This window comes from Clarias gariepinus, chromosome 17 (assembly GCF_024256425.1).
Source record: "Clarias gariepinus isolate MV-2021 ecotype Netherlands chromosome 17, CGAR_prim_01v2, whole genome shotgun sequence".
Taxonomy (NCBI): Eukaryota; Metazoa; Chordata; class Actinopteri; order Siluriformes; family Clariidae; genus Clarias; species Clarias gariepinus.
In genome coordinates this window covers 21,208,833-21,236,464 of record NC_071116.1, presented here as the reverse complement: position 1 = coordinate 21,236,464, position 27,632 = coordinate 21,208,833, and the positions used below count along the sequence as shown (strand labels likewise).

Genomic DNA, 27,632 nt, shown 5'->3' with positions numbered 1-27,632 from the left:
GTCTGAGTGTGTGTGTGTGTGTGTGTGTGTGTGTGTGTGTATATATATTAGCTTTCAGCCTGAGATTGGCACCAAATGATAGGTATGGTGGATGATGGAGTCGTTGCCGTGGAGATGAAGTGCAGGTGAGTGGACAAAGAGATGTGAGAGTGCAGATGAGAGGGTGTAGGCAACCAAAGACGGATTAGCAGGGAAAAACCACACGTAGTGGTGGATGACAGCCATGCAGACATCATATCTCCGGGGCAGAGAGAGGAGGGGATGGTTTATCTGTGCACCTTTTTGAGACCAGGTTTGGGGAAGGAAGCAGATCGGATTCTGGAGAGAATTCCACTTGTGCCACCCAGCTAGAAAACCACAATTTTGAAGAGGATAAAGTTATTGTACTAAAAACCTATTTGCTACAGGTGACCCATGCACTGCTTTATGCAACAGCATTTCGAGTTATAGTATGTTAATGGTGTAAAAATTAAGAAAGAAATCATGCAATAAGATATCCTGAAGGATCTGAAGTATGCTGTAAACCTAAAGATAAACGACAAGGTAATTAGCGATAATTTTCTCATATAATTGAACTTAAAATTCATTGTGACTCATGAAGCATTTCTACCAGGGAGGGTGGTTAATATTGCATCGTTCACAGCAGATGGTGCTTCCATTAAATGAATATTTCATTTTTGCACTTATTTTGTTTTAATAATAATTAATTTGCCAACAAGATCTTAATAGCTTTCGGTAAATGCCAAAAGTCAAACATGAGTTAATGCTTTCTGTGGACCGATATAATTATGACTTGGTAATATGATCTAATTACAAGAGTAAATATTTCATTAATATTATTCACTTTTTTTATTCGCACACACTGTTTGTTTGATAATGTTGGAAGAACAGCACCCACCTCTGGATGATTTCCTGGAAGTGCAGGTGGACCTGAGCACAAGAAACATTAACTTGTAAATACTAACATTAACAATAAAGTAGTAAATAGCACAAACTGTAAAAAATGATTTAATTTTGATCCGCCCTCTCAATCATCGATGTATTATGTATTAATAGTTAACCAATGATGCATATCAAAACACATTAACCAATCCATCCTTTTGTCCATCCATGCATATATATATATATATATATATATATATATATATATATATATATATATATATATACAACCAACTATACAGTCTGTGTAAAAGTTAGTGAATTTTTTTATATAAATAATACAAGTAATAAAACATTTAATCTGATTGTGGCAAATATAACTTCAGATGAACAACAGCATAGTACTTTTTTGTTTCTCGTGCCATTGTTTATTTAACAACAATGAAGCCAAAAAAAAAAATCTTGGTTAAATAGCTTGTAGATCCACCTTTAGCAGCAATAACTTAAAATAATCATTTCCTATATGACTTTATCCGTCTCACATTGTTGTGGAGGAATTTTGTCCCATTCCTGCCACAAGATTTCAGTTAGTTGAGGTCTGGGCTTCTACATTAATTCTTTCATTTTTCAGCCTTTCAGACGTAGATTAATGTCTTGTTGCATGACCCAATTTTGACATCATTCATCCAATGTTAAAGTTTTGGCTGTCACAGATGGTGACAGATGGTGTCACATATGTCGCTAGAATACTCTGGTATATAGAGGAGTTCATGGTCGAGTTAATGACTGCAACGTGCCCAGGTCTTGTGGCTGCAAAACTAGCCTAAATCATCACTCCTCCCTGGCTGTACCTAACGGTGGGTATGAGGTGTTTCTGCTAAAATGCTGTGTTTGTTTTTTTTTCAAACATAGTTCTTGGAATTAAGGCCAAACATCTATCCATAAGTTCCCAAAGCTTTGTGCTTTGTTCAAATGCAGTCCTGCAAACCTCAGTCATGCTTTCATAGTCTTTCTAGACAGAAGAGACTTTCTCTTGGCAATACTTCCTAACAAACCATACTGTATTTGTTCAGTCTTCTTCGTGCTGTCATGGACTAACATTTAACTTGCTCAGTGAGGCCTATAGGGTCTGAAATGTAGCCCTTGGGTTTTTGCGTGCAGTATATCTCTGAGGATTGTCTTGGGTGAATGTACTGGGATGCCCATTCCTGGGAAAATTGGCAACTGTCTTGAATGCCATCCACTTTTGAACAATCATTCTTACTGTAGAATGTTGAACTCCAAACTGTTTGGAAATGCAACTTACCCTTTTAAGGCCCGAAAGCAGTATCGGGGTATTTAATATGGGCCACATTTTTTTTCTTTTAGGCTTAATTTTGTTAAATAAAAAATGGCGTGGTGAAAAGGTTACATTTTGTTATTTGTCTGAGGTTTGCTTAATACAGAGACTTGCAACAATTAGATGATTTTATGTTTTTATACAAAAAAACAGAATTAAAAGAAGGGGTATTAACTTTTGAACAAACCTGCATATCAAAAACATATCCATTCATTCCACTAAACACATATCTATCAATCTATCAATTTATAGATCCACCTATCCCTTGGCAGGTCAGTACCTCCAAGGAATCTATTCATTCAAACCTTTATCCATCCATCCATCCATCCATCCATCCATCCATCCATCCATCCAATCATTCCTTTCATCCACCCAATCATTCCCTTCATCCACTAAACCATCTATTTATTGAATTGTCAATTCAAACATTGAATTGTGCAACCATCTAGCCATCTATCTGTTTATCTATCGACCCCTCTATCTATCCACTGAGAGCAAACTTGGCTACCTTCAGGTCGGGGACAGGCTTCGGTCAGGCTTCGAAGCAGGCCATCAGGTTTATAGGAATAATGCTCCACCAGCTACAAGACAAAATATAATAAAAACAAATTAGTTAAATATTTATAACTATTGATGTATTAATTAGTATCCACAACCACCTGTAGTTTTAATGTTGTTTTCTATATCAGTGGTAATGACATCATTTAGATAAATTAGTTAAAATAATGGGAAATCTTTTAACAAATTTAGTAATGGAGAAATATTCAGTCTTCATACAGGTCAGCATATAAAATAATAAAAAGAAAGCTTGACTTAGCCCTCTGTATACAGTCAGTACCTGCCAAAGTGTGTCAAACTTTTTCCCATCAGGAATGGACAGTTTGCCAGCTTTGTCCCTGTCGATGCGATAGTGCATGACTTGGCCATTGTGGAGAAGACAGAGCGCAAAGGAGCCGTTGTTATCTCGCTGTCGAATTCTGTTGAGTTGAGAGCAACCAGAAAGGAAAGACAAACCACTTTAGGATAGGGCAAACATTTGATCTAACACTTCCAATGTTAGACTGATACTAAATGATCCTAGATAAGTTTAATTTTTTTTTCATCATAAGACAACCAAGGGATTTTTAAACATTTCATATGTTAAAGGCCTCTCTAGGTTAGCGAAACAGAAAGAAGAACTGTTACTCTCAGAAAGAAGAACTGATGTTCCTGTTGGAGTGTAATACCCAGATGGGCGACAGATTAAAAGACAAACTCCGGCTCTGATACAGTGTGTTGTCGAGGCATTTTACCAGTCTGCGCTTGACCTTTACAGTACTGTAACTAGGATTCAATCTCAATCGAGCGATTATTTTGGTGCTCTAGTGGACGTATAGAATCTGTGTCGGTGGGCATTCTGTTCTGAGCATAAACTGATTAAAAACAAAGACCTTCCGTAACATCTTTAATAAGGGTGCCAATAACTCTGGCTTTGACTGTATACAGTATATGTCCGTAAACAATAAAAAAAAAAAAAGACAATTAGCTATATACTTCGGTGGCACGCACGCACTCACACACACACTCACACACACACACACGTGCAGAAATGTCTTATGACTCCACCTCCCAGCAGTTCCTTGGTCATTTCAGGAAGTCCTGTAAGACAATGTGAGAGCGGAAACCACAGTGTGCGCCTGTTTCTGCCTCTTTCTCTCATTCTGTCTTTCTCTATCTCTCTCTCTCTGTGGGTGGGTATATGTGTGTGTCTGATGTGTAAGCGCACAGCCATAAAAAGACTTACAGAGAATCCGCTCAGAAAAAGAACCGTTCTCAAGTTGGACAGTTTAAACTTCCTCCCCAGGGAAACTGAATTAGCTCAATTCTTGTGTAAAGAATTACTAAAATGATTTTTAAGTTAAAGTTTTTAATAAAATGTAATGTATAAATAATTCATTATTAGTTGCAATATTTTATTTGCAATCTAATATTTTTTATGTACATGTACAATATATAATTCTGAACATATGTAATGAATTATGTAAATCATAAAATTCATAAAATGAAAATAAAATTAAGATAAAATTCCAGGTAACAACCCAAACAACCTGAAAAGGAAATCTAAGTCCGATGGTTATTGATTTAACCATATCTTATTTATTGCCCTAAATTACACATAGGTAAAAAAAACATTTTTTGAATTAGAGAACTTGACCTTCCTTATATCATTACTTACATCAAATATTTTAAATAATGTATTTCTCGAGAATGGTTTAAAAAAATATTTTATACAGTACTTTTGACATTTTCAATCCCATGTCTTAGATCACGAGAAAGATCTCTGTTCCAAGTCTACAGACTTACAGAAATTTGCCATTGGTGCGCCGGTTGTTAAGTAAACGTGGCTCAGAGTCTTCCCGTGAGATGGTCCCATGAAACCAGGGCATCTTCTCGTGTGCCGTGGTGGCAATCAGCTTCTCCAGCTGAGGCCTCTGACTGATAAGAGCCTGCTCCAATGAGGCACCCTGTTTAAAGGAGAAATACAATGCATGATTTTTAAAAGAAAAGATGAAGATGAAGAACATGATGAAGAAGAAAATAATCAGCAAAAACACAAGACTTCTTTCAGTTTCTACTTCCAGCGAGTGGTTTTCAGTTAGCCTTCGCAAAATGTGGAAGTTCGAGAAAACCACGCAAGATATGGTAAGTTTCTTGGAAAACAAGACAACAAAAGGTTACTGTCCACTTGTCAAGAAAGAGACCAATACATCATTCATAAAATCCTGTTAAGTGTAACCCTCTTGCTCAAGTTTAGTTCAGCTCGAAGGAAGTTGAAATGCAAAATGAACTGCGATAGTGTTTTAAAGCAAATCTTTTTTTTAAGGAGGGAAAAAAAAGAAAATACTACACTGAAAGCATACTTTCCATTAAAACAACAACTATTGTTTAATAGTGGAAGACTATTCACTTCTGTTTTCAAGAAGTCAGTACATATAAATGTTTAAGGAGCTTAAAACTACCGTATAGATTTCCTTTTAACCCATTCAGTCAATAATCAGATATATGTTCCTCAAGCTATTATACAAACAGAGCACATAAGCAGAAATAGTAGAAAATGAAAAATATTTGGAGAATAATATTTTTTAAATAAAATAATAAGTAAAACGATTTCAATCGCACCACTAGGATTATAATCCAACATTTAATAAGGCCACATTTTAAGCTTTGGTGTAGGATTTTTATTTCTGTGAAGATATACTGTGTATGTGTAAGTGCATAAATCTGGTATTTTAGATTCTAGTCTTCCAGGTTGACATGGGATATAAAATATTTCATATATTTAAATAAATATTTAAATATATGTTGCAATGTGACATTAAAATTATGTTCGCTTTACTGTAGATCGCAGCATGTCTTTTTATTGACTATTTACTCTACATTTACATTTAGGCATTTGGCAGACGCTCTTATCCAGAAAGGTTTCGGTAAGTTTCGGTAATTGGATAGATCTTTACATTGGGTTACTAGGTTACTAACTAAGTACCATCAGTCAAACACTATTGGGACGTTTCTTTTTTTATGGTAGATTAAAGAAACATTAAAGAAGTTCATTCCACCACCTGGGTGTTAGGACAGAAAAGAGTCTAAATGCATGTCTTCCTTAATCTCTGAGAGATGACCAGCCAAGCAGTGCTGGAGGATCGGAGGGAATATGGTGCGGTGTGGTATTAAAGTAGTGTTCTAACATTTAAAATGTCCATTTTAGACAGAAATTTAACACTGAAGCAACACATTCAGCTCAGCAACAGGAGATCGCTTAGTGATTGGTGGAGTGTTTCTGAAAGTCCCGCCTTTCTGTAGTGCATGCAGTCTACAAAAGTCACTTGAGTGCATGGAGAGAAACCTGATTTAGCAGACCAAGCTGCATCATTTGTTTTTTTTTAAGAAAACAAAACTTTAAAGTGTAACTTTCGTTCAGTTGGCTGTGGTAAAAATTTATAAGTAAGGGGTCACATACTATATTATTATACTTTATACACATATATAGAGGTTGAGCATCAGTGTAATTCCAGCATGCATTTTATTTGTTTTTACAGGTTTAAAAAACACTGAGGTGAAAATGACATCACGGTGCTTTTTATTCACTATTCATCTCGTTCCTTTTTCCTAGTATTTCAGCTTGCTTCCTTTAATACCTCAAACCTTTCGGCATTGTAAGATTTAAAGAAATATGCTTTATTATTAAAAGTAGGTCACATCCAAGGTTACATTTAAGAGATCAACCCATTATTATTTTGAATGTTTCTTATTAGTTTAACAAAATAACACTGTACATATGGACTTCCAATTTTGCTGAATTAGTCTAGATTGAAAAAAAATCTAAATGCAACATTTTCACACCTTTATTTTTAAGTCTTTTAAGCACCAACCTTCAGTTTCCATGTATGCTGTACATATTGCCTGATGAGCTGCTCCTTCAGATCTTCAAAAGCCCCCACCTTGGGCTCGACGCCCCGGGGCCGATTACAGGGCTTTTTCAGTAGACACACCAGGCCATCAGACTCCTGTGCATGGTACTCCACTACATCCACTGGAGTGCGGTGCGATTTTCCACCTGCTATGGCGTATGTATCATTCATCTCCCTTTCGATGGTGTAGTGGTAGGACTGATGGTTGTAAGCCACAGACAGGGCAAAGCCACCCAGGTAGTTGCGGCTCTGGCGGAGCAGGTAGAGGCCATTGCTCATGCCTCCTTGCCTCAGGTATGCTTCAGCTTCCTCTCGAGTGATGTTGCCATAGAAAAACGACAAGCCTTGGACCTGGTCTGCCATGACTACTTGCTCACCTCTGACTGCCAAAAGAAGTCCTATTCACTCGCTACCTGTTACAAGAAAAGGGTGGATTTTATTAATTGTGCAAGACAGTATTATCTAGTGTTAGGATCTGATCACAAACAAACACGCTCTTTGATAAACTGTCTAATTGAATAAGAATCATCTGTTTGAGATTTGTCACCTTTTGAGATTACTCATGTTTCTTGTGGTTATTTATATTATTCCAAAATCACAAGTGATCCTTTTTTGACTTGCAAAATTATATCTTTCTTAATTGTTTGATTCGGGTGCTTCATTTATTCAGTAAAATATAACAAAAGCAAAATCCTAATATTTACTACATATTTTACTATTCTTTCTATTTAAAAACACACTGTCACTCTAAACTGCTAATTATGCAAATATATGTAGGCTATATATCTCCATGGGAACTGTCCTTATAGTGTTTAAGTGAGCTGGAATTCACCTTTGATTAAAAGCTTTATGCCTTATGATCTTCGATTTAAATATGACTTTAGAATAATGCCAAAAGTAGTGAGTGCAAATGAGATGCACCCACAAGCATTTCGATAAGCTGCACAGGCAAATTAAGCAGACAAGAACTATTTTCTGACTAGGGTATTTAACAGCACTAGCGTGCACAACCCCTTCGCTCAAGAAAGTTCTGACAGGATCGGACAGACTGCTTATACCCTGCGCTTTACCTGACCTCTCTGCTCAAAAATTCTCGCTCTCACAGGGTGAAATACTGCACTCTCGAACATAGAGAGAGTGTGTTGTTGAAAACCCTCACAAAAATGAATATGTGTGCATGGCTGTAGGGTTTGCATGTGCAGCTCTTCTAAATCCTCACAAGTGTACCGTATGTCATCCGCGCTCACTGATTTTGGGATTATTCCAGCATTATGTTATGTCTAGCAACTTTTCATGTGTTGCAGCAGTTATAAATTAACACAATATACTGTAAGCTTATTTAAATCAACTTGGAACCATCAAAACAAAACCTGCATTTGAACATGCAATTGTCAAAATCATCATTTGGCTTTCATCTGGGGAGGATTATTAGAGTAGAATTAAAATCTACATAAACATTTTGTACCCAAGCATGTGGTTTTTCTTTAAAAAACAGTTTTTTTAAATTGGGTAAAGAATGCGTCTTTTATAATGATTAAAGCTGTCAGTCGTTTAGAAAACTCCCATATTAAACTGAATCCTTTGTTTGGATTAGGATAGTTAGGATGGTGAGGATTTGTGCGTATGTGTCATACCTTCAGTTCTTTTCTTTTTAAATATGTCAAAAACTGTGCTTGAACTGTCCCTTTGGCGAAAATGCGATCAGCGCGAAAAATGAAGCAAATTTGTGTGAACTTGTGAGCAGCGTGTTACAGTGTTGAACTCTGATTGGCTAATCGCCGTTATTTATAGTCTGTCAATCATCATATGTAGAGAGTTTTACATTTTTTATTTTCATGACAAATTTTACATAATACACAACATTATTAATCTAAAGGGGATGGTAAGAGGGATGGTGTTTTCACAGAGGCAATGGTTTTTGTCATTTGCACCCTTCCACAAATCCAGCCCTGCACACCGCACATACTGTATATTTTCAAAAATACAAATCTATATAGGAGTTATTCTGAGGTAAATCATTTTTCTCTGCTGCACCACTACGCTTGGTTTTACGGTTCTCACACCTGCCAAATCTCACTTCAACCCCTGTTTTAATGATTTTTTTTTAACATTTCTGCTCATTCACATCCAGGATATATTTTGATTGTAAAAAGGCAATTGCATATTCCTCTAAAGCCACAGTAGAATCACAACAGTTACATTTTATTTAGTAAAGAACAACAACATGCTTTTGATTCATTTATAGTTATATTGACTGTCGCTAAACTTCTGTAAAACAAGTTAGGTATTGTTACCACAATCATTATAGCAGCCCGCAACAGACAATTCCTTACTAAGTTTGTCCTTAGACAAAGAAACAGCTTTTTCTTAGACTTGAAGGTAGACTCATTGTGACCTGGCTGTCTTTTATTATTATTATTATTATTATTATTATTATTATTATTTATTTTTTTTTTTTTAGAACTAATAATCCCTTGAAGCACGAGCATTAATATAAGCATGTGAAGCTGCTTAGAAATAAAAATTCTAATACCTTCAATACCTTCCGACCAATCAGATTAGAGGATTCAACAGGGGCATGGACTGAAGTTCTGTATTTTAGTCAGATTTATCTTGGCAACTGTAAATACCATGTAATCTCATAGATGTCCTAAAAATGTGATTCTATGAAATGGGATTATTAACCATTACAAAACCAACAAAAATGTATAATATTTACTGGTTTGTTTATTTTTAGAAAGATAACAGGTCTTTCCAGGGTTGGCAAAGACTTTCCTATTCCCTGTTGTTCTAGTGCTCTGTATTTGTATGACATTATGCCATGTTTTGTATTTGTTGTATATGTGTAAGTGATTTATGTAGTTATATTTGTGATTCTAATTTTAAAGATCATAAACAGCAGGTAAACTCAATGATGCAAATATATTATATAAATTTCACAGATAATTCAAATGATAGAATAAAAAACTGAAGCACTCTTTAAAAAAACTGGAAGAAACTTGATGAAATTTCTGACTTTGCCACATGGCACAATAAAAAAATAAAAAAAATAAAAAGGAAGTAAGCCTGTGAAATAAAAAAAAAATCCCCCCAAAAAACATCAATGCATCCAGATCCGGACGTTATATAACCAAACACTGTTTTGCTATTAGTTTTACGGTAGTTACTGAATATATAAAAATATCATAGTTATACCTTAATAATATGCTTCAAGATGAAAGCTGAGACTTTAAGGCGTTACTAACACATACAGTATACTGTATGTGTTATATATCTGTATTGTATATACGCCTCTGCATGTGTGTGCGTGTGTCAACAAATTTAAATTTAAAGGCAAAATTTTAACTCAAACAAAATATCTTAATTGAAAAAAAGCTGAATAATGGTCAAAATTTGTATTTTATGTTGAACTCATTAAATAAAAATAAATACACATACAAACATTTTTGTAATAAAACAGGCATAATATCAATAAGTATTGTAAAAGCAACACATGACAAAAATATTTTTGAGTGTAAACCACAGTGCTATTTAATACTTGAATCTGATTAGCCAAATAGCAGTTAATTTTCTACAACAACTGCTCTTATCTGTTGAAACAACACAAATCTTATTCAAATCACAGGTTATCATTAATACAATCGCTCAAATAAGGTGTGGTAACATCTCATTTAAAGGAACCGGTACTGCAAATGCTGCTTGTAATATAAGAAACAAACAAAAAAATATGCCTTAAAAAAGTGTTAATTCCCATGGTTAATCTTTCGTTTTGGAAGTGTTTCCTTAACATTAATGAAACGAGTCTGCAGAGCTAGTGTTTTGTAACATCAATTTTGCTCTAGAGAGTTCTTCAGGACAGATGATTTTGTTTTGTCAGTAATATTGCAATCTAAATTTGCATTTTTTTTGAGATAGCGAGAGAGAGAAACAGAGAGAGAGAGAGAGAAGCCGGTGAGGAAACAACTGTTTAAAACTCTTCTGACACATATGATAACAGGAACTAACTTGTTTCTCGTATGTCCCACAGCAGCAAGATTTAAATAGATAAAACATAAAAAAGACCTCATATAATATATCAGCTCGATAATTAACTTCAGTATAAGCTGTGTCACACACAGCTGTGTGTGTTGCTGGTTATTTTACCATAATGCCTTGTCATGTATTAATCATTCCTTATCTATGTCAAAAAGGCACTGTAATATAAATGTTTACGAGAAATGACAACTGTAATATGTCGTTATAAATAAACAACAGCACTTTTTAATTAATTATTTCATCACGTAACTTTTTTACTACATCATTGAAGGTGTCGTAGGCAAAACATTAGTAAAAGTAAAAAAAAAAAAAAACGCAGCACAAATTGCTGTCCTTTTCAGTCGCAACTCAAATTTACAGCCCACCTCCGACACTTTGAAAATCTCATCGCACCATTTACCCTTTAAGGAGAGGAAGACGAGTGCAGGTATACATGCAGTCCTTCTGACATGAACCGCAAAAAGTTCTATAAAAAGCAGGCCGGCTTTACTTGTCCTAAAAGGGCCTTGCTCAGCTAGTATCATCTCACACTAAACAGGAAGAAGGCCACAAAAAGCTGAAAGCATGAAACATAGTTTTTTTTTTTTTTTTTCATTTTTAAAGAAGTCACGAAAGAGCTAAACACAGTGCACAGCATCGGTTCACTGATCCAAAGCTGAACGACTGAAGCTAGAATGAAGATACTGATATACTGCTGGAGACAAATAATAACCCCACCTGCTGAATTTATCTTTACTTATCTCTACTCTTGTTTATGCGTAACATCCTGTGTGGTGATATTTCCTCCTTGCTAAATTTCAGTATTTATTAAAACATTATTAAGTCACATACAGTTTCTCTTTATGGAAAGTCAAAAATTATCAAACAGCATAATAAATAAGTAATAATAACTCAAAAAGATGTTACCTCTCATCTACTTGGGTTTGGTTATAGCTCTATTAATAGTTAATCATAATTTAATCAAATTTATAGCAAAGAAAATTTTAAACCTGGATTTGAATTTTGCTTGCAAAGGAAAATTGTTTCTGAAAAACACTGACTAAAAGTAATATTTTGGAAAGATATGAAGTAAGTTCATAAAATGTAGAAAATTACATTGTGTGTATTATTGCAGATGTAATGTAGTTATGGTGTGGATCTCATCATAATTAATGATGAAACAAAACCCATAAATGTACAGGGAACTTCACAGCACTTAAATAAGCGTGTCATCTTCCTGAATATATTACATATGAATAAACGAAGGCTGAATCATATTTCTTATTTTTTTTATATTATCAGAATCTTTCTTTACTTAAATCCAAGTTCTAAAAAAAGGTAGACGAACGCTTTTGATGTTTACTTCAAAGTACCTCACTAATAAGCAATCAGACATGTTAACCCACAACACATGAACATACACATGCACTTGTTCTCTCTCTCTCTCTCTCACACACACACACACACACACACACACACACACACACACACACACACACACACCTGGTACAAGATGTAAAGAATTAAGCCTGTATAATTAACTTTTTTTTTTTTTTTACATTTTACAGATCCTGTGTATGTGTGTGTGTGCACTTACTGTACAGTGGTGACCAAAAGTATGAATGCAACATATGCCATGTTTTTTCGTTCTCCCTGTGCACAAACTAGGTGAGATACTAATCATTTTAATCCTGTCTGTCTAAAGAGTTGTACTAATTAGGATCAGTTGGTTTAGTTAATGGATAGATTAAATATGTGGCAGGATTTTTACTTTCAGATGCCAAGGGGTCCACCTCTGCACACAAATTGTTAAATCTAGTGAATTGCAATATTCTGTACAAATTCCTGTACATGATCTTTAGAAAACAATCAAGCAGGCATGGGTTGAGCAAGTTACATGAGTGCATGACTGCAGACATATTTTTGACTCAATGCCCAGGCAGATTCAGCAGGTTTTGAAGAGTAAAGAAATTCATACTAAATACAGTATAGCAATTTTATCTAATAAAAGAACAAAATTGTTCTTACTACCTCGATTGTAGTTATTTAAAAAAAAAATTTAATTAAATATTTTTGGCCCAAACTGTATATATAACCAATTCTTTGATTATAATCCAATCATAATTTTCATCATTAAACTATAGCATTATCAAAAATTGCTAATTGATAACAGCTATAATAAATAGCTTAAAAGCTATTTATAAAAATGTAATTTAGATCAATCGAAAACAACAAAAAAACAACAAAAAAAATCAGAAAAAAAAAATCTAAATTCTAAAAAAAGCGCAATAAAACATTACACATGTAATTTACAGTTCCACACTTGTCAAGACCTGCTGCTCTAACTTTCTAATTAGGAAAGGTGTGGGTATTTAAAAATAAAAATCCATAATAAACACAATAATACAGTTGTTAGGAAAATAAAATAAAAATCTACCAAAAACAGATCTTTACCTTACTTACAGAGTCTTTAACTTTCTTCTACTTGAGGCTGTGTGACTGCGCTGTGACAACCATGTTGAAGCACTGTGTAGCTCGACAGGATGTGGTATGGCCAAAAACTCAGTGGATAGTTCAAACGGCTGCAACAATTACTAAAACACTGGCTCAAGAAAGAGCGAATCTCAAAACCCAACAAATCAGGTGACTATCATCAATAACTCAAAGCCTGAAATTTCTATCTCTTAAAGCAATCACATTAACTTGTCACAGACCTAAAAAGTAGATCTATTTAAGTGGAACTTTTAGTGAGCTTCCTCATTTTAACTTACTTGTAGCTACAGTACTTCCTTTGGTGTTTTTTTTCTAAGCCTGACTTCCCCTTTTATATAAAGTGAAGACACTTAAGAACAGAAACAGTTGGAGAAAGAATCTGTTGGACAGGGCTGAAGTGTAAGCATTCTGTAAGTCTCATTTCATGGTCATGCAAAATCCTGACTAGTACAGAACTGGATTAGTTTAAGTATTGCAGAATGACATTTTATGTTAGCATGTTACGTCTTCTCCTTCTTTATGGGACCTTAGAAACATCCAAATAATCCTGAATCTCAATGCTCCTCTGAAATGAAGTGGAATGGGAGATCTTATGGGATTTGTGTGTGTGCGTGTGTGCGTATTTTTGGACTTTGGTGAATCATTTCCTAAGAAATACCTGTCAATATATTTCCGCATTATGTATTTCTAGACTATTATTAACTATTCTACCATGTACATAAAACGTAAAATGTTGTTTTCAAGAGTGCAAGAGTAAACATTTTTTTTTTAATTACCTACAAGGTAATACATATCCAGTAATTCAGAAAAACAGTATATATAATATACTGATAATATACCAGAACAATAACAACCAGTATTGACCATAGCTCCAGTACTTTCTCTCTCTCCCTCTGTGTATAAAAGATCGGAATTCATGATGTCCCTGAAGACCGTGTGGTTTTTCTCATCACGTGATAAAGTATAGCAGAGGTTATGTGAAATCTATGTGAATAAAAGGTACAGTGCATTTAAAGATGTCGGCATAAAAAATATAAATAAAAAAAATAAATTAAAATAGACCTACTTAAAGAGCAGGTCATAAAGCATGTTTAAAGCATTTTCTGATGTGAATCATTATTCCATTATTAATTGAAATTCACCTAAATTTGTGTTTTTATATTTCTTTAGCAAAATATCTCGTAAAAAAAGAGATGCCTAGGGCTAACAGAATTGACGCCAGTAACATGTTGATGCCAGTAACATGTTTAGAATAAAATGTTTACAACAATCATTGCTAATGGTGAAGCACATGTGAGCTCATGTTACAGATGCTGCAATGTTTACGTATGAGCATTTTTTTTTTGCACAGTCTATTAAATCATTTTAAATCTCCAATAATACTTTATGAAATACTGCCATGCTTACATGAAGCGTGAATTTTAAATGAATATATTTAAAAGAATGTGTAATTTAAGGCTAATATTTGATTGTGTGGTCATGGGCCAGAAGCACGCTGTGAACATCTGTTTGTTGTGATGTGACTCAATGAACTGAAGCCAGTTGTGAGGTTCAATGACTGTGGCCGGGCTATGGCAAGATGCCTTCCGGTAGCACACCTGCCCAAAGTTTCCTTCCCCTCTTACTGAATGTTGTGTTACTTTACATCTCATATATTTGTTCAACAAAACATTCTGATTTTAATGATAAATTACTATTTATGTCAATTCATAAAATAACAAGTTAAGTCAAAGCCCTGAGCTTATGAGACAGACAGGGAGTTTTTTTTTTTTATCTTCTACCCTTCTTTATGCAAAAGGGGAAAAAAACCTTGATTTTATGTTTTATATATAAATATATACTCTTTATAATTTATATCTTTTTTTTTCTACCCGATAACAACTGTGAGCAACTGTAACCAAGAATAAGCAATTTCCCTCTGGGATTAAGAAAGTTCTTTGAATATTGAATCTTGAATTAAACACCAGTAACACACTCCTTCTCATACTACCACTATTACTTTTACTATTATTATTACTACTACCGTACTATAACCTTCAATTTTACTGCTACTACACCATTATCTTTACTATTACTACTAGCATTAATTTTCAAGTTCAAGTTCTGTTTGTTTGTCATATGCATGTCAACGCAGGGCCCACACTACAATGAAATGCTTAGGACGAGAAGAGACAGTCAACTTATATATGTGTATGTGTGACTGTGTGTGTGTATGTGTGTATATATATATATATATATGTATTCGCATAAGTGAGTGCATGTGTGTATGTGTTATTGCACATGGTTACATGCTGTACATTAAAACTACACATGATTTTACATTAAGTTTGTATTGCACAATGTTGATAAATAGATTTAAAGGTGTCCTAGTGCAGTAATTCCTTTAAAACAAGGATTTTAGTGTCTGAAGCTTTCTTAGAGCTACTTCTTACTCCTAGTGATACAATTACTACTACAACTGCTTTCACAATTTCACAAACTATTACTACTACTTTTACTACCATTATCACTACAAACATTCCCATTACTGTTATAACATACCAATTATATTAAAATACCATCACTTTTAGTGCTATGGCTGTTACCATTAAGAATGACACTACCAGTATTGCAATTAATACTAATAGTATTATTACTATTAATAGTAATATTACTACTACTACTACTACTACTACTACTATTACCATACTATTATTACAGGTTTACTAATAGGGGGATATGTGTAAAGCAGAAAGTGTATGCTTACTCTAGCTATTTTATTCTCTTTCTTTTTTATCATTTGTTAAAATACCTGTTAATTTGTTAAAATAAATTCGACCTGTTGTATATACTGTCCTTTTTTGGATCATTACTATTATTTCTGTTTTTCTGTACTTGCATTTTTAATCGTTATGTTGAATTTGCTGTCTATATAAAACAAAACAATGCAAAACAAAACAGTAAAAAAGATTTAAGTAGGTCCACTTTAAAATACTGGCAACCTTTAACCAGTCCACAGAACCTAGAATCTTTACACATATACACGGTATATATACAAATATAATATGTAAGATTCTAGACATGAATACCTGACCTATTTTCAATAAGAAAGTAAGATGTTTTATTGCAAGTCCATGTTGCAACTATGTGACATTTAACTCACTCTCTTCAGCTATTGTTTCGTGCGAGACAGCTCTCTGACACTGTCTTTCATGACAACGCTTTGTGGTTAAAACCCTGCACACTGAAGCACATTCAGATTGGCAAGCAATGAGAAGATCCAAAGGTACTGGTCTTCAAAACCAAAACTATATTTAGAGAGCTGAAGGCTGACCGAGGGGCCCCGGAAGTGATTTTATTTCTCACGTCCACAGACCTTAGCTCTTCACACACCATAGTGGCTTGAAATGTCAGTCACCAATAGAGGGCAGAACAGCTTAAGATAAATAGGAGAAACAAGCTGCAAAATGCAATCAAATACATGTCTAAGAATTTATTTTTTTGCTATTAATATTTAACATCATTTTTTTTTTCAATTACCTTCATGACTGTTAGACATGTTGATGGTTTAGATCTTCAAACATTTGTTATTCATTTCTGTAACTTAATTGAAGTTTTTGCAAACATTCCGTAAAGCAAGTTGGAAGCTCATTCATAAATGGTTCTACATTACAAAAAAATTAAATGGTTAAAAAATAAAATCAATATAAAAGTATTATATTTATAATTATTAACTGTATTTAAATTATTAAAAATCCTAAAGGTACCAGCAAGCTCTTGTAATGCATTGTGTTTTCCTCATGATCTCATGATGATGTTGATTAAGATGATAATGATGATGATGATGATAGCTTCTAGGTCCTGTTCCACACCTTATAGGTTATGAGAAAATGCTTTAAAGGTAGAAACCTATCAATACCTGTATACTGTAATATATTAAAGATATTTAGACCCTTAGACAATTAAATATTAATAATAACCATAGGAATAAATAAATCTTATGATGTTATAAGTGGGTATGACTGGTAGGTCTAGGTATTACATTTTTATAAGGTGTAATCTCTTAAACATTTTACAACTGCAGTAGGTGAGCAAGAATATATTGAGGGCCATTGTTGAGAAATTGTTAAGTGATGTGAGACAAAACAATATACAACTTTTAATACAATTAACTTACACAAATTATGTGTGTAACATTTTTAATGTTCCTAAAAGTTTTTTAAAGTCCAGCTAAAATTAATCTTTTTGTTTATGTTCAGTGTCAACAGTCTTTCAATCAGAAGACTGATTGGACGAACAAGCAAAGCACAAAAAGCACATGCAATTTCCAGGAAGTCATAGGATTATTAAACTGGACAGCAAAATCCCCAGTGCTGTATTTATCTCTTCCAGAAGGACCTAAATGAACATTGCACTGGGAAACTGTCAACAAAAATTGCTCTGTAAACCTCATAACCAAATAAGATTTTATAAACTTCCTGGAGAGAATCTACAGGTACAGACTCTTTCTCACATTCTCTCAGGCAACTAAATACCTTTGATCTCATTTTGACTGTAGTTACTAAATAAGTCATGACAGTTTCTAAATAATATGTTTTAAGGTTAAAAGCTGATAAGAGCTTATTGTTGCTAGGTGGATTATATAAAAGTGTTCAAAATAGTCTATACATTGTTGTTAATTCAATAGTATTTAAGCCAGAGAGAAGACTTATGTCAGAATCAGTCCTCAATATATGTTAAATGTACAGCAATTAGATTTAAAATTATGCGTAGTCGCAAAATTATTATGCTTTTTTTTATCTTAACACCATGCTGTTCCAGACATTTGCAAGGAAAAAAAGTAACCAATCAGATCCTAATATTTAAATAATTAGTCACTGCAGTCAGATCTAACTGCGCTCTGTAGGTGAGCAATTACTGAGTGTAGCACACAATCCGTTGCATACCGTTTGTCTGAAACCCTTCAACCACATCCATGAGTGGATTTCATTAAAGAATATAAAGTAATATAAAATATTTAGACTTGTTAGTGACTTTAAATGTAACAATGCTTTAAGCAGACATTAATGACTAACATGACCTACAGTATGAACCTCTTTCCAGCTCACATAACAGCTGCTGGCTCAACAAGTTAATAAAGCACCATAGAGCCTCTGTTTTAACAACCAGTCACTTATTACCATTCTTCTCTTTCAATTCAATTTAAATCAACTGAAAGAATTTTATTTATCTCCCAATGTCAATTTAAGGCATGTATAGAAGTACAGAAACACAATAAACCACAAATAACATAAAATAATACTGGTGTCACGATAATAAATAGAATTAATGTTCATATAATGACTCTATAGCATTAGAGTCATTGTCACAGCAGAGACAATGATTGTGAGTATGACCAATCACAGATCACCATACTTATCAATAACCAATCACTTATTCCTAATTATGATTCGCTGACCAATCGTTAATTACCATTCTTGCGAACAACTAATCACTGATCACCACTGTTCCCAACAGCCAATTACTTATTATTATTTATGTCTTAAATGCCATGTATTATTTGTTCTTTGGCTTAAACTCTCTTCTACAAACAACACAAGCAATAAACTGTGGTATTTCATCCATAAGGGTTTCCTGCATTCTAAAAAAAATGTTAAGTAACAAAACAAGTAGCTTCTGGTGCCATTGCCACGTTTAAAAAAAATATTATAAAAAAAATAATATTTTTTAATACATGAATTTATGAATTCACAAGCTAGTCTACAACATCATTTGTGGACTTCTACTATAAATGGTGGTAAAATTGAGCATTATAACTGTAAATGTAAGTGTACAGTATAAAAGCTCCTGCAATTTCAGTGGATTTACTCTGCTGGAGATGATTCACCAGCCAAATAATAAAAAAGGGGATTCTTAATTGTATTTTTCATTGTCACTGGTGGTCCTTTTTACATGAAAAGATGCATATAGTGTACCCTATAGTGTATCTTAAAAGCACATTAAAGGCTCATTATAAAAGCCAATTATGTATGTATGTACAGTATATAAGTATGTAAACTTACCATGTAATAGCACAATATATGTACTAAAAGATATGCCCTTGAAGATACCAACAAAGAAAAAGAAATTTTAAAGTGGAAGTGAAGTGGTAATATTTTGTGCAACATACTGCAGTAATAAATAAATAAATAAATAAATAAATAAATAAAGTTCACCTATAGAGTACAATAAATATCTGCTTCAGTCAGGAGTGGTTTTTAACATGGGTATGAATAATATACTTACTCATGCACATAGTACATTAATACAGTAGGTGGCATGGTGGCTTAGTGGTTAGCACTGTCACCTTGCACCTACAGAGTCAAAGATTTGAATTTGCATGTTCTCTCTGTGCATGGTGGGTTTCCTGCGGGTTCTCCAGTTTCCTCCAACAGTCCAAAGACATGCAGATTAGGCTAATTGGCATTCCCAAAATGCCCATAGGGTGTGAATGTGTGCATGTACAGTACAGTATGTGTGTGTGCCCTGTGATGGATTGCCACCCTGTCCAGGGTGTACCCTGCCATGTACACTCGGGACTCCTGGGATAGGCTCCAGGCCCCCACAAATCTGTATGCAGCAAGGGTCCCCCATCACCTGTCACTTGAATACATGTCAGCTACACACTATTTACATTCGAATCTTATCATTTTATGACGTCAGGGGATTTCCCCATGAGAAGACTTCTTTTATTTTTATTATTAACTCTGTGATGATGACAGACAGTACTGCATTTCCTTAAAGAATGCAGGTTGTTAGACAGGTGTTCAGCCGATGGTGCAGCCCACGCGCTGGGGGGTTTCTTGTTGCTGAGAAAAGTGGGCGGAGTTATGATGCGGTGAGATTCCGCCTGACGTCAGCGAGGAAGAGGCGGCACGCGGGCGCGCGCGTGCTGCCGCGTCTATAAAAGTCATCCTGAGCGATCCTATGGACTTTCAGTGTCGGTGCAGCTTTACAGGACGACAACTGCGATTTTAACGTCTTTATATCACATGCTCCGACATGATCAAAGGGGCATAAACGTAACCTTTTTGTTTCGTCTGTGTTTTAAGGTGAGTAGTTTTACTTGGGGCATGTATTTGTTGCGTGCAAAAATAATCTCATTAATAACAATAATGACTACAAGGGAAACCCTGTATAATCGAGGGAATAAAGATGCAGAGGAAATAGACAGCGGTACTTACTTTCTATATGATGCTGTTTTGCTTGCTGTATTCGCTCCTGCATCCTGTCTGCATCAGCAGCGCTTTCGCATCACTGCTTTGTGCATTGCGAAAAAAAAAACAACAACAACCCAAAAACAAACACGCGGTATCTTATTCAAAGCGATAAAATGTTCCCTAGTGCGCAGTATAAGTGATCTTGTTATTTATGAGTCTGTACAAAGGGCTGGTTCTCTCTCTCTCTCTCTCTCTCTCTCTCATCATTAAACGATAAGACGAAGCAATGAGCCGCGTTTCTGCTGAATAAACACGCTTTCTTCGCATTAACCCTTCTTTTTTTTCTATATAATCCACATATCGTGTTTTGGAGGAAAAAAACAGCACCGAACTTTAAGATGTTCTCGTTAAGGAGTATAAATTGTCCTGGAGCTCGTGGTCTGCATCCTGTCTATATGTTAATGCAGCTACAGTAGGTTGACGCATGGCGTTATACAGCCTGTTATACAGCCTGTTTTTTTCTCCCCCTCTGTCCTACAGCAGTCTGGAATAGAGGGTTTGGTTTTGCACGTGTAGACCACTGTCCACTGGGTACAATATCCCTTCAGATGTCCTAACTAGATTTGCTTTATAACAAATCAGAATAGGGTATCTTCAATGCTTATCATTTTTTAAATGCAAAACCTGCTTATGAGCACAGTGGCTTAGTGGTTAGCACTGTCGCTTTGCACCTCCAGGATCCAGGTTTGATGCTCGACTTGGGGTCTGTGTGCATGTAGTGTGCATGTTCTACCTGTGCTTGATGGGTTCCCTCCAAGTGCTCCGGTTTCCTCCCACAGTCCAAAGACATGCGCTTTAAACTAGTTGCCGTTTCCAAATTGCTTGTTTTGTGTGAATGGTGACCTGCTGACTATATAGATAAAAGTATTTGGCCACACCTGTTAATTATTGATTTCAATTGCCCCAGTGAAGGGTAATTTTAAAGTTTCAGAATACCAAGACTTCTTGGACAACGCTATGCTTCCAAGTTTGTGGCAACAGTTTGGGGAGGCTCATTCTATTCCAACATGACCATGCCCCAGTGCACAAAGCTCCGGTTTCCTCCCACAGTCCAAAGACATGCACATTAGACTAATTGGCGTTCCCAAATTGCCTGTATTGTGTAAATGGTGACCAGGGGTTGTAAAAATGGCAATAAATACGTTGTCGACCATTGGTTTCCACGGTCCCTAGTTGGACTACAGAGGGTCCTAGATGGATAAATGGAAAACCTGCTTATTATAATCTTATTTCACATTTTTGTGTCATAGATTCCATAAAGAACAATGCCAGAGCAGAGCAACGATTACCGTGTGGTTGTGTTCGGCGCTGGTGGGGTCGGGAAGAGCTCCCTGGTCCTGCGATTTGTGAAGGGAACTTTCCGAGAGAGCTACATCCCCACCATCGAGGACACATACAGGCAGGTAATCAGCTGTGACAAGAGCATCTGCACTCTTCAGATCACAGACACCACTGGCAGTCATCAGTTCCCTGCCATGCAACGCCTGTCCATCTCCAAGGGTCATGCCTTCATCCTCGTCTACTCTATCACCAGCAAGCAGTCTCTGGAGGAGCTGAAGCCCATCTTTGAACAGATCTGCCAGATCAAAGGTGACGTTGAGAGTATTCCTATCATGTTGGTGGGCAACAAAAACGATGAGACCAGTGGTCGCGAGGTGGAGACCAGCGATGGCGAGGCAATGTCCAAGAGATGGAAATGCGCCTTTATGGAGACTTCAGCCAAAACCAATCACAACGTAAAAGAGCTTTTTCAGGAGCTGCTGAACCTGGAGAAGCGCAGAACTGTCAGTCTCCAGATCGATGGCAAAAAGAACAAGCAACAGAAACGGGCTGAGAAGCTTAAGGGAAAGTGTGTTGTCATGTGAGGTGTCAAAAAGAGGACGTGTCTGGATTTGGGCAGAGGAAAACTAAGGACATTCAAGCTTTCACAAAGTAGCAGTCCCCGCCAACACCTTTCACATGTCACAAAAATTTGCACGTATAATCATAACAATTTGTCCTGGAACAGGAAACTTTTTGAGTGAAGGGATTGCTGGAGTTCACCAGTCGGAGACAGTCAATTAAAAAAAAAAAAAAAAAACTTAGAAAACCATTTTAAAATTCCACCGCATTTAACCCGTGCTGCTCTAAAAGACTTTATTCCCTAAACTTGTTGCAAATTGGATCTTGCAAGTTGGCACCAGATGTTAGTATGTGATGGCATTTGTTTAATTATTTGCCACCACTCTCACGCGCTCATGCAGCAAAGTTCAGGAGTAACTTCAAGCCTCAAGGATCCGGTAGTAATAGTTTCTGTGAATAACCCATAAAGTCATGAGACTTGGAAGAATGGAGGTATGGAGGAGGGTGGAAGTCAATTCAATTCAAATAATTTACCCATGAGATGGATGCTATACAAAGCAATATGTATACCTGTTACTGATTTAAGTATTTTGAATAGGTCTAAAAAATGAAATGTGTGGAAAAACAAATAAGCTGCTGACTTTTGGTCTCTTCTACAGACAGTACAAATTAAATGGTATAAGGTTACCCTTTAACAGTTTACTAAGTCATATACTTACATTTCTTTTGACAGTTATATTTTAATAGCTTTCTGTCTTGTACTGTAGTTTTAACCTGTCACAACAATTCAGAAAGCAATCTAAAGATTTTTCTTTTAACAATAATATTACATTTTGAAATATTATTATTAATAATAATAATAATAACAATAATAATAATAATAATTATTATTATTATTATTATCATTATTATTATCATTATTATTTAATAGTGTACACAGAATACCTTTAGTTGAACTTTTCCAAATTAGGCCTTATTGCCTGAAATCTCAGAAAATAACAGCAATAGGAATGTCATGTCTTTAAATTTTACCAAACGGTGTTCATAAGCTAGATGGGCATTTATCAAGAAATGACGAACAGCATACAGTATATTCTAACACATATCTTACCAAAGACAGATATTGTTCTGTCGAAGATATGTCCGTTTCACTTGATTCAAATCAATAAGCTTGAGTCAGTGCCTTTATTTAAGGGTTATAGATGCTGATTTCCAAACCTAGAGTACTCAACGTGTTTACAGACAAGCTTGAGTTATCAACCATGACCCATGTGTTTATGTTCATCAAGGACACACTTACCAAAGGCATATACAGTAAATCATAAATCTTAAATTCCTCCATTGCTTTTAAAAATAGTAATTCATAAAAAAAAAAGGCAGATGTGCTTTATCCTGGATACCTCATTTGGCGGGATAATAACCTTGCGTGCCAGTATTCTGAGTTTGTTACTGAATGTGGATTTAAAAGGTCAGTACATTTAACAAAAAAATAATGTTATTGTATTTTATAAAATCAGAAAGTGGCCTTTGCAATTGGAGCATGTGCTGACTGATTAACTGGAACGGTCTCATGAAACTGATAATATTTTATAAACTATATATAAAGCTTTACAGCAGGATTGCATGACTCTTGCATCAGCAGGACAGCGCTTCATAACGACTGCGCAAAACCAACTAACAAAACCATGCACCATAATTAACAAGCACCCTGATATGTTTCCCATAGGCCTAGAGTCAAATAGCCTCTCTCTAACATTTATGAGAGGATAAATATATATTTATAGATTTAGCATGATGGGTCTTGTAATAATAATGATAGGAACTGGCTTTACAGCTAGCATTTACATATTGCTGCTTTGGCTGTCTTTCTTTACACATACAGTGTGATGTTTATTTCAGTGATATGTAGTCACAGGAATGACACTAGTATGGCTGTAACAAAAAGTAAAAGAATGACACTAGACTAAATGCTGTTGCAGTAGTTAAATATATCCTCTATATAACATTTTAGTTACAGGCACCAAAGTGCCAGTAAAAGTTGATGGTATGTGTTACTTAGGTAAGGAATGATCATAGACTCACTGATGAAGTTGACAAAACCTGTTGTTTGTTATGACAGATTTGTACATTGAATATGGTATAAAATAATGTAATATTGTTTTAATGAACTGCCTGTAAATCATCATGTGTGCCTACAAGTTTATATATTACTGTAAATAAATCTGAAAATAAATATAGCTCTGCATTTCATCCTGAATCCAGATCACTTACTGTGTTACTTGTTGTAAAAATGCTGACGCATAAAATGATTGAACATATATAGTGCATACATATGCAAACTTGTACGGACTATATAAAAAGAAAATTAGTGTAGAAAATTATTGATTTGATGTGAACTGAACATCATATTTAATATTTTCATTCTGTACCTTGACTTTCTTCTTTGACCACTGCTAAAATGTTTCTTTAAAATGTTATTCATGCATAGTAGACTGACTAAAAAAAATAAAAAAAAAATAAATATATATATACAAGGTGAAAAAAATTCCACACTCTGGCTGTAGAATTTGTTTAAATTTACTTTTAGAAAAGACAAATACTCCATTTTCGACATGATCTTATTGCTTTTCAATACACTTCGTCCATACGGCAACAAGCTTTCGTATTCCCTCATTAAAAAATGCCTTAGACTGAGCCAGTCTCGCACCATGAATGCACTGCTGTCTCCACTTCTTCATGCAAAGTGAACTTTTATCCTCGTAGGGCGGATTTCAGGGGACCAAACAGGTTAAAGCCTGATTGAGCGAGTTCAGGACTTTAGGGAGGATGCTTTAACATCTTAACACTAACTCTGTGCAGAGTGTCTACAGTGTGCAGAAGTGTGCAGATGTGCACTGTCATGCAAGATCACAACGCCCCTGGATAGCAGTCCTATAAAATTTCAACCGAAGTTTAGTCCTCAGCTCGTCAATAAGCATTTCACTGTAACGAGCACCATTGATTGTTGAACCTTTTTCCTGATCATGTTCCAATACTGGCCCTTGAGAATCCCAGAAAACTGTTAGGATCAATTTTCCAACTGATAGTTGATTTTTAAATTTTTTTCCTTGGTTAAAGATGTTTTCGTTTCATACTGTATGTAGTAATGAATTCATGTCTTGTCGCCAGTAATGATTCTCTTTAAAAACTAGTGGTTAGCACTGTCGCCTTGCACCTCCAGGGTCCGGGTTCGATTCCCGTCTCTGTGTGCATGGAGATTGCATATTCCCCCTGTGCTTGGTGGGTTTCCTCCCATAGTCCGAAGATTTGCAGGTTAGGTTTATTGGAGTTTCCAAATTGCCCGTAGTGTGTGTGTGTGTGTGTGTGTGTGTGTGTGCCCTGCGATGGATTGGCCCCCTGTCCAGGTTGTACCCCGCCTCGTGCCCTAAGCCTCCTGAGATAGGCGCCAGGTCCCCGCAACCCTAAATACAGGATAAAGTGGTATAGAAGATAAGTGAGTGATATTTAGATGCTTTTGTTTATGCTCTTCTGTGAGATGTTTCAGCACCAGGTACACGCTCAGACCACAAACAACATCAATAAATCTCTGCATGATGATCTTCTTTTGTGCAAACCATAATATAGGGCATCCATTTTTGCTTACACTATAATTTCAAATGAACTGAAGTACTACATTCACACCTGCACAGCAGTGACTCAAGACAGCAGCCGTGAACGGGAAGCGCTGATAAGACAAACGTTTTTATAGAAGCGAAGTGCGGATAATTTTTGACTCACCTTCAAAATAGTGTATTTATATACACTATTAATATCAACATATCAAAGATGATGTTATAGTGGTATAATAAAATATTTAAATTAGGAACAGAATGTAAACATTTGTGTTTATGTTAAATATTTATATCATCTGAAATGTATATGATGGTAATATGATGGCTGGCTACACCAGGCAGAAAATGTATGTTTTAATTCCATCCAAAATCTTTTATAATAAAAAAAAAAGGGAAACATCCTTGAGCAGCTCAATTCTATATTCAAATGTCATTTACAGGACTACCAAACCCATGTGAATTGTTCATTCCAGAACCTTCTAGAAGCTTCTTCACATCCTTGTTCAGACAGCCAGTACCGTAGTTAGTGTGACCATGTTAATAAAAGACAGCCAGAGGCCAGGGTTGGGGGAGGTGTAGCTGTGCTATTAAATATGACTAATCAGCATACGTGGCTCATTATTGTAGAGTGAAGTGGCTTACATGACATAATGGAGCACCTGCCAGTGCTCACTCAGCTTGCTTGTTTCCAACCCCCTTTATGACCGAGGGTTTCTTTTAGTGAAGCCTGAATTGGAGCTGAGTGCATCACAACGAGCAGTGTAAAAGATGTTTCAACCTGATATACACTGGAGTCAAACAGGCCTGCATATCACAAACAAACAGCTTGTTACATGTTGATAGGTGTTGCCATGTACATCTAGGAAAACGCATATGTTAGAACAACTTGATACTTAGTGATTAATAACCATCATTCAGTCAGGGATATTGTTTTTCCAGTGGTTTTTATATTCTGTTTTTGTTTAGTGCAAATGTGCATAAAATACACTCAGCAAAAAAAGATAATTCACTGAAGGGGAAATGACACAGGATGCAAAAAAAAAACTAATTTACTCCTACTTTGCCTTTATAGTCACTTTATCAAGTTAATAATAAAAATACTTTGCAACGAATTTCATTACAGGCTATTAGTCAGACTGTGTTATGTCTTACACTGTGGCGTGATATATAACCTTGCTTAAACTTAAACACATTTGAATGTTAATGGAAGCACACATCATATTAATGTACTTTGATTTCTAATCAGTCATTTTGGAAATGTAAGAAACAGTTTATGCATAATATTCCTGACTGAATTAGGCATTTGAATCATCATGTACCATGACCATTTATATTTATGGTCTTTACCTGGCTTAGCTGAAAACATCATCTTGTGCTACTTTGGTCAAAAGATTAGTAGTTTATATAAAAACTTAATGGCTTGAAAATTAAAATGGTCCTAAATGAGTGATTATGAGTACAAAAGAACATTTTCTTGCTTGAAAATACAACCCATGTAAGAAAGAATTGTATTTAAAACCCTTAAGATGTAAGCAGAACAGATCAGTGCCAGGAAAACAGCATACTGTGGGTCAATGACAAAAAAAAATTATAAAAAATAAAAGAAAATAATATATATATATATATATATATATATATATATATATATATATATATAGAGAGAGAGAGAGAGAGAGAGAGAGAGAGAGTATACAGTTTATACCGGAATATGAGGATAATGTTGCAAAAATGTAGAACTTTTTTCAAAAGAACCTATTATTATTAT

At 35.2% G+C, this 27,632-nt stretch overlaps 2 protein-coding genes across 8 annotated transcripts in view; one reads left to right on the top strand and one right to left on the bottom strand.

Annotated features, from left to right (window-relative positions):
• Nucleotides 1-13,477, bottom strand: part of syk (spleen tyrosine kinase) — a 29,890-nt gene extending 16,413 nt beyond the window's left edge. For 2 of the 7 annotated variants that reach the window (XM_053515897.1, XM_053515899.1), the window contains exons 1-7: nucleotides 13,138-13,477; nucleotides 6,631-7,082; nucleotides 4,565-4,725; nucleotides 3,060-3,198; nucleotides 2,730-2,802; nucleotides 899-930; nucleotides 279-347 (exon numbers count right to left, since the gene is read on the bottom strand). In XM_053515897.1, coding sequence (XP_053371872.1) covers nucleotides 279-347; nucleotides 899-930; nucleotides 2,730-2,802; nucleotides 3,060-3,198; nucleotides 4,565-4,725; nucleotides 6,631-7,032 — 876 coding nt within the window. In that variant the 5' untranslated portion in view covers nucleotides 7,033-7,082; nucleotides 13,138-13,477. Of the gene's footprint in view, nucleotides 1-278; nucleotides 348-898; nucleotides 933-2,729; nucleotides 2,803-3,059; nucleotides 3,199-4,564; nucleotides 4,726-6,630; nucleotides 7,083-13,137 lie in introns of those variants that run through there. The other 5 variants (XM_053515900.1, XM_053515901.1, XM_053515898.1 and 2 more) reach the window with 4 other exon arrangements.
• A 6,661-nt stretch (nucleotides 13,478-20,138) lies between these two features.
• Nucleotides 20,139-23,050, top strand: LOC128545444 (GTP-binding protein Di-Ras2). Its single transcript, XM_053515710.1, has 2 exons — nucleotides 20,139-20,246; nucleotides 21,665-23,050. The coding sequence occupies exon 2, from the start codon at nucleotides 21,680-21,682 to the stop codon at nucleotides 22,277-22,279; it is 600 nt and encodes a 199-aa protein (XP_053371685.1). The 5' UTR covers nucleotides 20,139-20,246; nucleotides 21,665-21,679; the 3' UTR covers nucleotides 22,280-23,050.
• The last annotated feature ends 4,582 nt before the right edge of the window (nucleotides 23,051-27,632 follow it).

What these genes read in the sequence shown, in the direction of transcription:
- LOC128545444 (XM_053515710.1), top strand. Translation starts at nt 21,680, where the DNA reads ATGCCAGAGCAGAGCAACGATTACCGTGTGGTTGTGTTCGGCGCTGGT.